This window comes from Equus asinus, chromosome 4 (genome assembly GCF_041296235.1).
Source record: "Equus asinus isolate D_3611 breed Donkey chromosome 4, EquAss-T2T_v2, whole genome shotgun sequence".
NCBI classification, from domain to species: Eukaryota; Metazoa; Chordata; class Mammalia; order Perissodactyla; family Equidae; genus Equus; species Equus asinus.
This window is the reverse complement of record NC_091793.1, coordinates 21,835,803-21,849,901: the sequence shown is the minus strand read 5'-3', so window position 1 is coordinate 21,849,901 and position 14,099 is coordinate 21,835,803. Positions and strand designations below refer to the sequence as shown.

The window sequence follows — 14,099 nt, the reverse complement described above, 5'->3', positions numbered from 1 at the left end:
CTTTTGTGTCTGCTTCTTGGGCCGTGTTCGCAGTTCCTTCTTTTTCCTCGCTGTGAGCATTCCATTGAGCAAATACGCACTTCTGATTTTTCCGTTCTCCTGTTGATTTGGCCTGTTTCTGGTTTTTTGGCTCTTATGACTCACGAGGATTCTTGTCCGTCCCTTTGGGTGGATGTAACCATCCCTCCTTCTGGGTGAATACCCCGGAGTGGAACTGCTGGGTTGGGGGTGTGCCTATGTTTAACTTGAGTAGATTTTGCCAAACCGTTTTCCAAAATGGGTGCATTCAAGGTGGACTAGCAAAGTCTGAGAGTTCCAGTGGCCCCACTTCCCTGGCGACCTTTGGTATTGCTAGTCCTTTCCATTGTAACTGTTCTGGTCAGAGTGTAGTGGTATCTTACTGTGGCTTTGGTTTGTATTTCCCTGATGGCTACTGGTGATAAACACCTTTTCATGTGTTTATCAGCCATTTGTAGGTCCTCTTATAAAGGGTCTGTTATGGTCTTTTACTTTTAAATTGGGTTGTCTTTTTTTTCTTATCGGTTTATAGTAGTTCTTTGTATTCTGGGTTCGAGTCCTTTGGTGGATAGATATTTATGTTCCAGACATTTTATTCCAGTCTGAGTTTTCCATTTTTGCTCTCTTAATGGTGTCATTTGATGCACAGAAGCTGTTAGTTGTAATGAAGTCCGGATTATCCATCATTTTTCCAGTATTGCTCTTTGTGTCCAGTTTAAGAACTCTTTTCCTAACCCAAGGTCATGACAATATTCTCCAGTGTTTTCTCTTAGAAGCTTTTTTGTTTCATCTTTCACGTGTGGGTCTACATTCCATCTCCAGTGATTTTGTGTATGGTATGTGGTTGGGGTCAAGGTTCACTTTTTATGTGGCTGTTCAGTTGTCACAGCACCATCGACTGAGAAGTCCCGCCTGTCCCCTGTGAATTTCAGCGGTGCCTTTGTACGTCAGGGGACCGGATGTTTTTGCCTTGGATGTATACTTGTTAATTGTTGACAGGTGTTGCCAAATTGCCCTCTGGAAAGGTTGTACCAATTACACTCCCACCAACAGCATATGAGCGTGTCTGTTTGCACACCCTTTTCCACACTCAGTATTATTAACCCTGAAGTGTTTGCCATGTGGATGGATGTAAAATGATCTCGTTCTTATTTTTGTTTGCATTTTCCTGTTACTAGTGAGGTGAGCGTCTCTTCTGATATATTGGCCATTTTAATTTCTTCTGTGAATTTTCTGTTCTTATCTTTTGTCCTTTTTTTCCTAGTTGGTTCTTTTCCTTACTGAGTTATAGAAGGTTTTATTATGATTTAGACAGTTATCTTTTATCTGCCTGATGTATTGCAAATACTTTATCCTGGGGATGGCAAACTCTGGTCTGTTTTTGTAAATAAAGATTCATGGGAACATCGTCCTGCCCACTTGTTGACCTGTTTCTTTTGACTATTTTCAGGTGACAATGGCGGAGTTGAGTAATTGGCAGAGACCATGTGGTCTGCAAAAAAAATATTTTTCTATCTGGCCCTTTACAGAAAAAGTTTGCCTACATTTTGCTTTACCCCAATTTGTTGCTTGTCTTTTTACTTTGTGTGCTATCTTTTGTCTCACAGAAATTTTACATTTGTACATAGTCAATCTTGTCGACCTTTTCCTTTAAGAATTTGGATTTTGTGTGTCTTATCCAGGAAGGCCTTACCTATCCTGAGTTAACAAAAATATTCCATATTTTCTTATAATATTTTTGTGGTTATGTTTGTTGCATTTATGCTTTTTAATCCACCAGAAGTTTGTTATTTTTAATTTTATAATATATTTTGCTTGACCTAATGTAGCCAAAATATTACTTTCAATGTACAGTTGATATAAGCAATAATGAGAAATTTACATTTTTTTGGTAAAGACTTTTGATACCAAGTCTGCAAGTTTACTTTTGTATATGGTGTGAGGTAGGGATCTATCTTTATTATTTTCCAAATGGATAGCAGTTGTCCCAACACCACTTATTGTCTGGTCCTTCCATTCCCCATGGTTCTGAAAAGGCATCTCTATTATATGCTAATATAATTCTCTTTTATACCTGGGTTTGTGCTCCGTGATGTCCCACGGGTCTTTCTGTTCCTGTTACGATACCACACTGTGTTAATAATGGTAGCTGTAGAATATTTTGCTCTCTTCTAGGGCTGGGTTCCACTCATTGGTCTTCTTTTAAAAAATTGTCTCGACTATCCTCTCATCCAGATCATCCTAGAACCATCTGGCCAGGTTCCATTGTGGGCAGGGCAGGGATTGTCATCTCCCTGTTACAGATGAGGAAATCAAGGTCCAGAGAAGGGGAGTGACCAGCCCCAGATCACAGAGATTGGAAGGGGTGGGGCAGGCAGAGGATCTCACCCTTGTCTGTCGGGTCAGTAAATGCAGCATTTGTGTATCGAGCAGCTGCCCTGCACCAGCAAACAGCGTGCAGGGAGTAGAGATGTGGAGACCCAGTTCTTGCCCTGAAAGAGCTCCCACCTCCAGGGGCATTGGTTCCACATGCGCCGGGAGTGGTAATGGGGTGTGTGCAGCGCACAGTCTGGCCACAGGAGCCCAGGACTGGCCCTGCTTGATCCTGGAGAGGCTCCCTCAGGGAAGGCTCCCCAGAGGGGGGTACCCTGGAACTGACCACAGTGGGTCAGTGGGAGTTTTTATGACCATGGCGGAGGTCAGGAAAGGTGTCCCAGGCAGGGGAAACAGCATGTGCAAAGGTCCGGAGGCAGTGACAGGGCCTCTTGGGCCAACTCATCATGCTGCATTGGCTTCTCCCCTCCCTGCTCCTCCTGGCGGTGACTGTCCCTTTCTCCTCCTTTGCACACCATCACCCGTGGACAGACAAGGGGATGTGGCCCTGCCCCCCTACTACCAGCCAGAGGAGGATGATGAGATGCCCTTCATCTGCTCGCTGTCTGGGGACAATGGCATCATGGGCTGCCACGAGATTCCCCCGCTCAAGGAGCAGGGCCGCGAGTGCTGCCTGTCCAAGGACGACGTCTACGACTTTGGGGCGGGGCGGCAGGACCTCAATGCCAGCGGGCTCTGCGTCAACTGGAACCGCTACTACAACGTGTGCCGCACGGGCAGCGCCAACCCCCACAAGGGCGCCATCAACTTTGACAACATCGGCTATGCCTGGATCGTCATCTTCCAGGTGAGGCCCCGCAGGCTGGCCCCGGCCCCTGCAGGCGCAGGGAGGGTGGGCATGGGGTAAGGTGGAAGCGTGAGGGCGGAGCAAGCCGCTTCCCCTGGCAGGCGGCGCCCTGTGCTGGGTGTTTATCGCCTGTCCTCTCATTGGAATCTGCTCACATGCTGGCCCGTAGGCGTGACCATGCTTGTGTTACAGACGGAGCAACTGAGGGTCAAAAAAAGGAAATGAGGACCATGTGACCATGAAATGGCAGATCAGGATTCTCACCCAGTCTGGGTGACCCCCAAACCTGTGCCCTCTGTGGAGTCCCTGGTTCCCTGGGGCAGATGGGTCCCCACAGGGAGGTCTGTTCCTAGAGAGGAGAGGTGGGACTCAAGCCCTGGGAGGGGGCTGAGCAGGCAAGGCAGGGCCCCAGAGCAGGGACATGAGGGGAAGGGCACGGAAGCCACGGGGGTGTGCAGGGAGCACCGAGGATCTGATGACTGGAGTGGAGGACAGGGTCTCTCAGATGCTTTTTTTTTGAGAGTAAAACTCAGTAAGAAATACCTTTTACCTGGGGGCCCAGCGCATAGGTGTCCACACATCCCTAGAGCCGCGAGGACCACCCTGGGCAGAGCACTGGATTGCATTGTGTGGCCCCACTGCACTGCGGGGCACGGGGTGGGGTATGTTTAGGGAACCTGGCCTGTGGGGCCTGGGTGTGTTGCTTGATGTCTCTGGCCTCAGTTTTCCCATCTCTGAAATGGGGTAATAGCAGCACCCCCCCCCTCCTTGAATGGCTGAGAATAAACCAGATGGTGTGAGCAGAGTGGTCAGCCCAGCGTGCGGTGCGTACTTGGTAAAGGTCGCTTTCATCAGTCTTCAGAGGGAAGAGCGGGGCAGGAGCAGAGGGTGGTGGGCGAGGGGAAGCCCCTGAGGAGGTGGGGGGCCTGGCCGAGGCGGCTGCTGTGAGGAACGCAGGGTCACGGAGTTAAGGGCTACAGGGCGTGCTGTGACCATGGCCCTGCGGCTGCGTTCTGGGACCCTCCAGCCCCGATAGGGTGGGTGGGCTGCTCAGGGCTCCTGCTCAGCAGTGCTGGGGTAACCCAGCATTGGTCTTGCCCAAAGCTGCTCCATCTGCCTCTCTGGAAAGGAGTGTGTAGGGGACCGATTCGCACCAGCCTCATCACAGCCACATTCCCCAGCTCCGCTGAGCTGCACCCCACCCCTGCCAGGCGGCCATTGTTATTGCCATGTACTGAAGAAGCAGCTGAGGTTCCGAGAGTGGCCCAGCTGGTGGGCTGGAGCCAGAGTGCAGGGCCCACTGCTTCCAGCCGTACCTCCTTGCTGTGGTGGACTGGGAAGGGGGTGGGCTCTGGAGTGAAAAGGACCAGGCTTAAGTCTGGCTGCACTCCTTCCTGCTGTGTGACATTGGGCAAATGCCCTAACCTCTCTGAACCTCAGTTTCCTCACCTGGATAATGAGGATGAGAGTGGCTGCCCTGCCAAGCCCTTGTGAGAAGTATGAGAAAGCATGTGTGTAAAGCGTCCCGGCACACAGTAGGACCTCTGTCTAGGATGCTGTCTCTGCTGCCTGCCTTTCCTGAGGTCGGCCTGTCTCAGGCTGTCTCTCCTCTCTGCTCTGTCCTGGCTGCAGGTGATCACTCTGGAGGGCTGGGTGGAGATCATGTACTACGTGATGGATGCTCACTCCTTCTACAACTTCATCTATTTTATCCTGCTCATCATAGTAAGTGTCAGGGAAGCTGGGCTCTCCGGGCAAGCTCCAAGGACTTGTGGACCAGGGGACGGGGCAGGGGGGTCCTTTGGATGTCCCCAGGGAGCCCCTCAGAGCAGGACAGCTGGGTGGGAGAGTGCGAGGGGCAGTTTTAAATGCAGCCGAGCAGTGGGTGATTGAAGGGGCTCGTCTGGGACGGCTTCTGGAAGCGTCCATCGCTTGCGATTGCCTTCATGTCTCATTTCCGGGCATTTAGTCCACCGTGTCACTCCCGCTTGCGTTTCTCTGCCTCGTAATCTCTGGGAATACATTCTTTTCATGACCTTAGCCAGGGCGCAGCCCCAGGATGGAAACTTCTCAAGAGCTCCAGCCTATCCCTGTTTGCCTGGGGCGGGAAGATGAGATGCTCTGAGACAGGGCTGCTTCCAGAGCAGTGTGTAGAGAGAAGACCAACCCTGGTGGTGACCTGGTGGAGTCCTTGAAATCCTCCGAGGGCCTCCCAGGGTGACCTGGAGATGGAGGCGGGGCTCTGTCTGCCCCCACAGAACAGGCTCCCTTCCCGGCCGGCCCTCTTGCCTTCTCCCACACGATCTCCCCAGAGCGAGCTCGTGCACCTTGTCATGCCTGGCTGCAGCTTCAGCCACAGCACAGTCCCCCAAATGTCAAGGTGATTCGCTCCTGGAGAGTTGCTGCTGGCTCCCTGCTGCCACCAGGCTGGGTTCTCCGGTGGTGGGAGAAGACGTGCTTGGCCCTCTGGGGCAGCCCCCCTTCCTGGGCTGGTAGGACCCTGACCTGGGGGTTCAGGACAAGCTGGCAGGTGACCTGAGACATACCTGCTGCTGGCTTAGCTCCGACACTTTCTGGGGAGGCTGGGGCCTTGAACCCATAAGGAGACACCCCAGATCAAAGGAGAGGGACCCAGGTTTGGTTCAGCATCGCCATTCGTCTACTGGTTATTTCATTCCCCGGCACATTCAGGGATCCCTGCTCTGCACCAGGCCCTGAGCCGAGCGCCGGGAACTGAGCAGAGAGTCAGGCCTGGCCCTGCCCTCCGGGGGAAGATGGGCTCCAGACAGCAGCTTAGGAGCCAAGACAGAAGGAAGCTCAGGGGCTGAGGGAGCCCCAGGAGGCCTCTAGTCCAGCTGGGAGGATGGTGGGGAGTGGGAGGTTTCCTGGAGGAGGTGATACCAGAATTGAGCCTTCAAGGCTCAAGGGGGCAGGGGCAGCCAGAGGAAGAGCCCTCTGGGCAGGGGGCGGCTGGCACAGACCCTGCAGTGGACAGAATCCTCTAGCAGCGGGGAGCATGTCCACTGGGATTGCTGGAGAAGCCTCGAATTCCAGAGAGGGGCTGGAGAAAGCTCCCTCTGCTCCTTCTGATGGAGTCAGGGGTGGGAGTCTGGGGTCGGCTGTTTCCCACGTGACCCCAGGCAGGACCCATAGCTCTCTGAGCTCCTAGTGAAAGGGGGAACAGTGAGGGTCCAGAGTGGAGCCTGAGCAACTATGCTGTCATTTACCTTCTCCTCCCTGGCCACGCAGGGTCACCTGCCCGCCTCAGGTGAGCACCCTGAGCCCCAGAGAGGTGCGGGGCCCAGCCTGGGCTGCACAGCCGAGGCAGGGCCCTCAGACCCAGATCCTCAGGGCTCCCTCTGATTGGAAAAGTCCTAAGTGCGTTTTGCCCGAGCCTCCCATTTTACAGATGGGGAAATGGAGGTCCAGCGGGGATGGAGGCCTGTGTCACCCGGGGAGGCAGCTGCAGAGGCAGGCTGGGTAGGAGGCTGACAGGTGAGTCCCCGAGGAGAGGACCCGGGCCCGCTCCTTCTCGGTGCCCCTCACACGGGCCTGGTACGGAGCAGGTCTCCAAGAGACGCTGGTGGAAGAAATGACTGAGAGGGTGAATGAGCGGGGCGTCTTCTTACCTGGGAATTTTCCCAGAGTCCTCTGGGCCAGGAAGCTCCCAACCCCAGAACCCCAGCTCCCCGGCCTTGCTGCTGGGGAGAGGAGGGAAAGTGAATCAGTAACTGGGGCTGTGGCCTGCAGGAGCCTCCTGGAGGGCAGCCTGGAGGAGGAGGAAAAGCCTCTCCCTCTCACTGGCAGGCCGCTGAGCCTGTTCAGAGGCTTAGCAAACGCCAGGGGAGGGACCTGCCCTCTGGAAACAAGGCAGGAAGGGCTGTTCTGCCTGTGGAGGCCCCGAGATAGGCGAGGCCGGGTACTCCTCACGGCCTGGGTAGCCTGAGAGGGGCTGGGCCTCCTTCCCTGGCCTCGGCGATTGTGTCCCAGACAGGAGAACGGCTGCGGCCAGGGCCTAGGGGCCTGAGAGGAGTGGGCTCGGAAGCAGACCCCAGTGGGGCCTGGGGAGCTGCCGGGGCCCCTGCCTTCCTGGGGCCTGGCCTCCTCCCGGAGCAAGGCCTCAGCGATCTTTTCCTGTCCCCACCTGTGCCTGTGCCTCTCCGTCTCTCTGGGCCCTCCCCCGCCACCTCCTCTCTCTCCCTGTCTCCATCTGCGTCTCCCACACCCTCTGCTTCTGTCCCCTCTGAGCCTGTCTCACTCTCTCTCGCTGTCTCTCCTTGTCCTCGTCTCTCTGTGCCCTGGCTGTCTGGCCGTCTGCCTCCCTGCTCTGTCCTTTCCCTGACTGTCTTGGATCTGCCCTGGCCCCTCCTCCTGTCTTCCCTTCTGCCTCTGTATCCCTCTGCTTCCCACCCTGCCTCTGTCCCTCCATCTCCATCTCTCCCTCTCCCACTCCCCTACCCCCCTCTGTCCCCGCCATCCCCGTCCCTGTCCTCTCCTCCCGTTGGTCACAGGTGGGCTCCTTCTTCATGATCAACCTGTGCCTCGTTGTCATAGCGACCCAGTTCTCGGAGACCAAGCAGCGGGAGCACCGGCTGATGCTGGAGCAGCGGCAGCGCTACCTGTCCTCCAGCACGGTGGCCAGCTATGCCGAGCCCGGCGACTGCTACGAGGAGATCTTCCAGTACGTCTGCCACATCCTGCGGAAGGCCAAGCGCCGCGCCCTGGGCCTCTACCAGGCCCTGCAGAGCCGGCGTCAGGCCCCGGGCCTGGGGGCACCCACCTCCGCCAAGCTGGGGCCCCACGCCAAGGAGCCCAGGCACCACAGTAAGTGGCCCTGCCTCCCACAGCCTCCAGGGCCCCCCCCCAGGCCTTGTGCGCCTCCAACTGGCACTCAGAACCAGCACCGTTTGCAGACACGTGTCCCCATGTCCCCGGCAAAAGCAGAGACGCCCAGCCCCCCATCCAGTCCACACCCCTCGGTTCCTTCCACCTGTTCCCCACCACCTGCCAGTGCCTGGCCTGGGCTGGCCCTGGGCGCAAGGGACTCAGCCCCCACCCTGGGGGACTTCCCTCCACCCTGGAAAGAAATGAGCAATTGCCTGCCCTCGGTCTTGTAGAGCTCCACAATTCCACCCCACCCCACGGCAGCCTGCATGGGCTCCTGCAGCCATGCCTGCTTGCTAGCACACCTGAGCAGGGACATCAAGAGGCCGGGGCCGCCCTGCAAAGGCGTGGCGTGCTGGGGACACGTGCCACCCTGTGAGCTTGCTCGACTGTCACCGGTCCTTTCTGAGAGTTAGCACTTTCGGCTTGGAAAGGGCTGTCCATTGGTTTTCTCGTCTTCTCTAGAAAACAGTCCTGAGGAGGGGGCAGACTGAGTAATGTGATCCCCAGTTCTCAGATGAAAAACGAAGGCCCAGAGAGATGAAGGGAATCACTTAGGTCACACAGTGTGTCACCAACAAAAGCAGCATCAGGGATGTCAGTTTCCAGCTGTGCTGAGCCCACCCGTAGAAGGAGGCAAACCAGCCACGGGAGGAGGGCCCCACCCCAGGCCAGTCCTGCCCACAGTGGGTGCCAAGAAGGAGGTCAGCAGGCATCGCGGGGCTGTACCCCGGAGCAGAGGCAAAGTGTGTGACCTTGGACAGCCCCGGCCCCTCTGCATGCCTCAGTCTCCCTCTCTGTGAGGCGAGGAGGAGGCCCACGCACAGAGGGAGTCAGCCACCCTGGGCCCTGTTCTGCGGTCCTGGGAATCAGAGATTCTTGGGAGGCGCACTGGAGAATTCATGCTCAGAGCTGCCGCCCACCCGCCTCTGGGCGACAGCCGTCCAGGCCTGGTCTCGGAGGAGGCTCCAGGTGGCCGTGGGCTGGCCCAGCACGCGGACGGGGGAGCTGGGGCCTGGGCACGGCTGGCACCCGGAGTTCCTGGATGACGTGGGGAGGGGTGTTTACTGCGGGAGGGGGTGCTTCCTGCTGCCGCCCACCACGCTCTCCAGGGAACCTGTGTGGAGAGAAGTCCCAGGGGGCATCTAGAGGGGCCTGGGCCAAACTTCGTGCCTCCCCCTTCCTGGGAAATAAGTGTCAGGGGTCCAGCCTCCGGTACAGGTGGGCTGGGAGGGGCTTTGCCCTGTCCTCCGGCCCTGAGGTGGGACTGACCCCTGGGCTTCAGGCTGCCCTGCTCCGGCTCCCGGGGGTGAAGGAGTCGAAGGCCGTGTCCAGGGTGCTGGGAGGTAGGTGGAGGCGAGTGTGGAACCGAAGGGCAACCAGTACATGTTTCCATTCCCTTGAATGTTGTTTTTTTTTGCTTACGCAAGCAAAACCTGCTCGTTCTAGGAAAATAGACAAATACAAAGAAGAAGCTTAACCACCTGGAGAGCGCTCTGTGCCACCTCTTTGAAAGGGTTCGCGGATTACAGAGCTCGGGTCCCAGACTGGCCCTGGCCTCTCACACTCCCCTGGGCAGCCGAGGGGCCACAGCTGCTGCCCCACCCCCTGTTGGCCCCTCCTGCCTGCACCCTGGGGCCAGCCCTGAAGCTCAGCTCGTGCAGGGCAATTCCAGGGCGACACCTCCTGCCTCCTTCCCTTCCTGGGATGCCATGCCCCCCACACGCAGGCGGGAGAGCTGAGGAAGGCCGAGGCTACCCTGGCTTCCCCTGAGGGGCGTCCGCCCTCCACACGGGCTGTCAGAAGCTCCCCCCAGCCATTTCCCAGACTGCCTGATGTCACAGAGCAGGACGGTGGGAGGGGCTGGGGTTCCAGGGGGGTCTGCTCGGTGACTAACCCAGGGCCGCGGGCCGGGAAGTGATGGGGCAAGGGGAGCCAGCGTGTCTGTGTGCCCAGGCCCCGCTGCAGGCCCGGCACGCGAGTGGCCCAGTAGAATCCTCCCCAGGCCTCGAGGCGAGTGCCCCTGGTCCCTGCTTCGATGTGGAGGCAAACAAACCCAGAAGGGGAAGTGTTTCCCCAGGAACCACTGGCCTCTTGGCCCCCGCGGGTGGGGCTGGCACGGTCCGGGCAGACCTGTGGGCCTGAAGCGCACGTGGGGTTGTGTCCCAGTGTTAACCCGGGGCCTGGTGTGGGCGCTGCCCCCAGGGCTCTCCAGGGTGACCCGAGGCACTGATCCTGCCCTCTGCTTGCTTTTCAGAGCTGTGCCCAGGCCACAGCCCCCAGGACCTGACCCCCCACGCGCTGGTGCAGCCCATCTCCGCCATGCTGGCCTCCGACCCTGCCAGCTGCCCCCGCTGCCAGTGCGAGGCAGGCCAGCGTCCCTCGGGCCAGGAGGGCTCGGGCTCCGGGGACTCGGAGGGTGGCGAGGCCGAGGCGGATGGTGACGGGGCCCAGAGCAGCGAGGACGGAGCCTCCTCGGGGCTGGGGAAGGAGGACGAGGAGGAGCCGGCAGATGGGGCCGCCCGGCTGTGTGGGGATGTGTGGCGGGAGATGCGAGCCAAGCTGCGAGGCATCGTGGACAGCAAGTACTTCAGCCGGGGCATCATGATGGCCATCCTGGTCAACACCGTCAGCATGGGCATCGAGCACCACGAGCAGGCCAGTGGGGCTGGGCGCGGGGGGGGGTCCGGGCGGGGTGCAGAGGGAGGGCTGGGCGCCCCGGCCCAAGCCAGCACAGTCAGCCCTGTGTGCTGAATACTCACTGAGGCTCTGTGTCCCGCGTGGCTGGGACTGGGGCCGACGCTCCCCTGTGGCCTTGGTAGGCACCCCAGGGTCCCGCCCAGAGGAGGGAGGAGCTCTGGGTGTCTGCTGAGTGGGTGCAGGAATGAACGAGTGAGGCCGCGCTGGGACTGGCGTTGCTGGGGTGGAACCCAGGCCAGTTTCTTTCCTCCTGAGCCGTTCAGCCTGCACCCCAAGGCTCCACAGCCCACCCCTGGCCAGTCCCTTCCAAGCTAACTTGCATTTGTCGCCTCTCCATGTGAGCCCTCCTGTGTATTCTCCCCAAAACAGCTGGAGTGATGTTTCCAGAGGCCAGGCTCTCCCCTGCCCCCAAACCTCCACAGCTCCCCATTGCCCCAGCACAAAACACAGACCTTTTCACTAACATTCAAGGCTCCTCATGCTGAACATACCTTCAGCAGGCGGGGCGTCCTCCTGTCCCTGAGGCCCCCACTTACTCCACCCTCCCCACAGCCCCATGGCACTGAGGGTGGCCCTGCAGTTGTCCAGCAACGGCCATCCCCATCTCCCTCCTCGGCCAGCCCTGTGGTTTCTTCCATCCTCAGCTCCGGGTGCATGGGGTGCAGGGGGTGTGGGCTGAGTTGAATGGTGTGTCCCAGGCCCCTTGGGCCAAGGCGGGTCCTACTGGGAGTTCAGGGGTGAGAGGAGTTCCGAGAAAGGGTCCCTAAGTGGGGATAGCACATGGGGAAGGGGATGGCTTCCGGGAGGTGGTGGGAGCTCTTGGAGGATGTGTACGTGAGGAGAGGGGGCTATTTGTGGGGACACAGGATAGAGGACTGTGGGGGTCAGCATAGATGTCCCCAGTCCACAGGTCACACCAGGGTGACAGCCTGGATGAAAAGTCCAGCCCTGGTTCCATTTGGAGAAACACCATTTTCTGGCTTCTGCTGCCCCCCAGCCCCTGGGTAGTTTCGCTCCCTTAATCTGCATCCCAGTCCTGTGAGGACACCCCACTTAGCAGCTGACGGCCCTGAGGCCCAGGGAGGGGATGCCACTGGCCCAGGTCCCACAGCCAGTCAGGGGCCAGATTTGAACCCACATCTTTCTGTGGCCAGGCTGACACCCCGCAGGGTTGGGATTTCCCAGGCCCCTCTGCTTCCCTGCTGCCCTCTTTCTGCGGGGCCTCCACCCTTGCCGCACCACGCTCTCATTTCCCTCTTCATTAGTTCACCAAGCGCAGGCTCCATTCAATTTACTTAAACACAGCCCCTGGGGCTGCCGACACTGGTAGGAGCTGCCGGTGTGCCAGCCATTCCGGCTTAATTAAAAGGATCTCTGGGGAGGGCTGGGGGAGGCTCTGTGTAGAGCAAAGCTGAGGAGACAGGCTGCCCAGAACCCCCTCGCCTGGGGTCCAGCCTTCTGGCCTAGCGCTCCTGGGGGAGGCCCTGCAGGGAGCAGATGCCGTTGGGCTGCTGGCTCTGGTTCCTGAGTGGGGCAGCTCCAAGGGACCTGTCATGTTGTGGTCCTGCTGCACAGAGCCGGAGCGCGGTCCCTGCAGGGGACCAGCCTCCGAGAGCCAATTGCCTAACCCTCAGGGATTTGCACGCCCGCTGCTGAAAACGGTTGCTAGCTTGGAAGTGGCCATGGTGGGAGTATTGACACCGTGGAAATTGGCATGCGCTACAAAGCAGGGCTGTTTTCAGGGGCCTGTCTGCCAGCGTCCAACTGGTCCCTGCCTTCTGAGCTGGCCCCTCCAAGGCAACATGCAGGCCAGGGCAGCTGTGTCCTCTGGGTCCAGCCTCTCCTTGAACCCCTGCCCCAGCCTCAGGCCAGGCCATGGCTCTCCCCAAGCCTCCTCAGGGTCTCCCTGCCTGGCCTGTCGCCCTCTCTCCTGCTGCTGCATCCTGTCCGAGCAGCCTTCCAGCCTCGAATATGGTGGAGGCTCTTCTGTCTGGCACGGCAGGCACCCCCTGGTGCCCCCATCAGCTGGGAGAGGCTGTTTACGGAGCACCTACTAAGTGCCAGGCCCAGAGGCTGTGCGGTGTGTTGAGTCCTCACAACCACCCTCAAAGCAGCTATTGTCACCTGCCCCCTCCCCGCATGTTGAAGGCCCCTGCCCAGAGAGGTGAGGTCCGTCACTCAAGGTCTGGGTTCCGTCCCCGGTTGTGCTGTTGACCGGTGAGGTGGACTTGGGCAAGTCACTTGGCCTCCTTTAGCCAGTGTCCCCATCTGTAAATGGGCGCACGGTCCCCTCCTCACAGAGTGGCTGGGAGGGTTCCATGCATTAGGAAGCCTGGCACACAGTAGGTGTGCTCAATGTTAGGAATTATTTCTGAATCTTGTGCTGGAGCTTTACGCCTCCACCCTTGGAGTGAGTTTACCATCCACTCTCTGGAGCCTCAAAAAATTAATTAATTAAAGAAAAAGTGAGGGGGAGGGAGAATTTTTTAAAATGTTCTTTTTAAAGTCACTCGGAGCGGCAGCCATTGTGTGATGCAGCGAGCCCCGCGTGGGGCCTGCTTGGGAGTTGCCACTGTTTTTGCTCCACTCCCCTCGGCTGGCAGACTGTGCTCGGCGGGAAGTGGCCCGCCCCCCATGTTTATTCTGAGCAGCCCCACCTGAGGGGGCGCCTGCAGAGAGAGGTGGCCCCTCTCCCTCAGGGGTGGTGGCCGCAGAGGGGAGGCATCCTGGGGCCCCCTGCCACGCCCCGGCTGCCCACCCTACTGGCAGGGAGCTTGGTGTGGCCACAGGGGGGTGGCAGGTGGTGACAGTGGGACTAGCCTGGGCATTGCTTTCCTTCTCCATCGGTAAAGTGAGGCTGGCCACCCCTGCCTCTCTGGTCACGGTGGCTCGAATGAATGAGAGGTGGGATTTCAGGTGCCTGTTGCCTTTGGATGGTCACTGCTGCCACAATCACAAGGGAGTGTCCCCAGGTTCCTCGTGGCCACAGATGCTATTCCTTGCAGGGACAGGCCTGGGAGGAGGTGACAGGTGACCAGAGGGGTCGGCCAGGCAGGGGCCTGTGTGACCCATGAGGCGGTCAGATACTGCAGTCTGGCCCCTGGACAGCCCTGGGAGGAGGGCGGGCCCAGAATGGCCGTGACTGAGGCTGTGTGACAGGCGGGGGCCGGGGTCAGTGTGGGCGGCCAGATTCCCCCATCACCACCTGCTGTCACGTGTCATCACGTCCCTTCCCCATGTGATCCTCACCGCAGCCCTCTGGGGCAGGCAGGGGGAGTGTCTTAGCACCACTGGGCAGATGGGGAAACCGAGGCTT

The 14,099-nt window shown here is 58.7% G+C and overlaps 1 protein-coding gene across 3 annotated transcripts in view; it reads left to right on the top strand.

The window, feature by feature from the left end:
* CACNA1I (calcium voltage-gated channel subunit alpha1 I) overlaps positions 1-14,099 on the top strand; it is a 113,325-nt gene that overhangs the window by 66,838 nt on the left and 32,388 nt on the right. For all 3 annotated transcript variants that reach the window (XM_070506847.1, XM_044779495.2, XM_070506846.1), the window contains exons 7-10: positions 2,884-3,199; positions 4,832-4,924; positions 7,711-8,023; positions 10,341-10,741. In XM_070506847.1, coding sequence (XP_070362948.1) covers positions 2,884-3,199; positions 4,832-4,924; positions 7,711-8,023; positions 10,341-10,741 — 1,123 coding nt within the window. The remainder of the gene's footprint in view (positions 1-2,883; positions 3,200-4,831; positions 4,925-7,710; positions 8,024-10,340; positions 10,742-14,099) is intronic.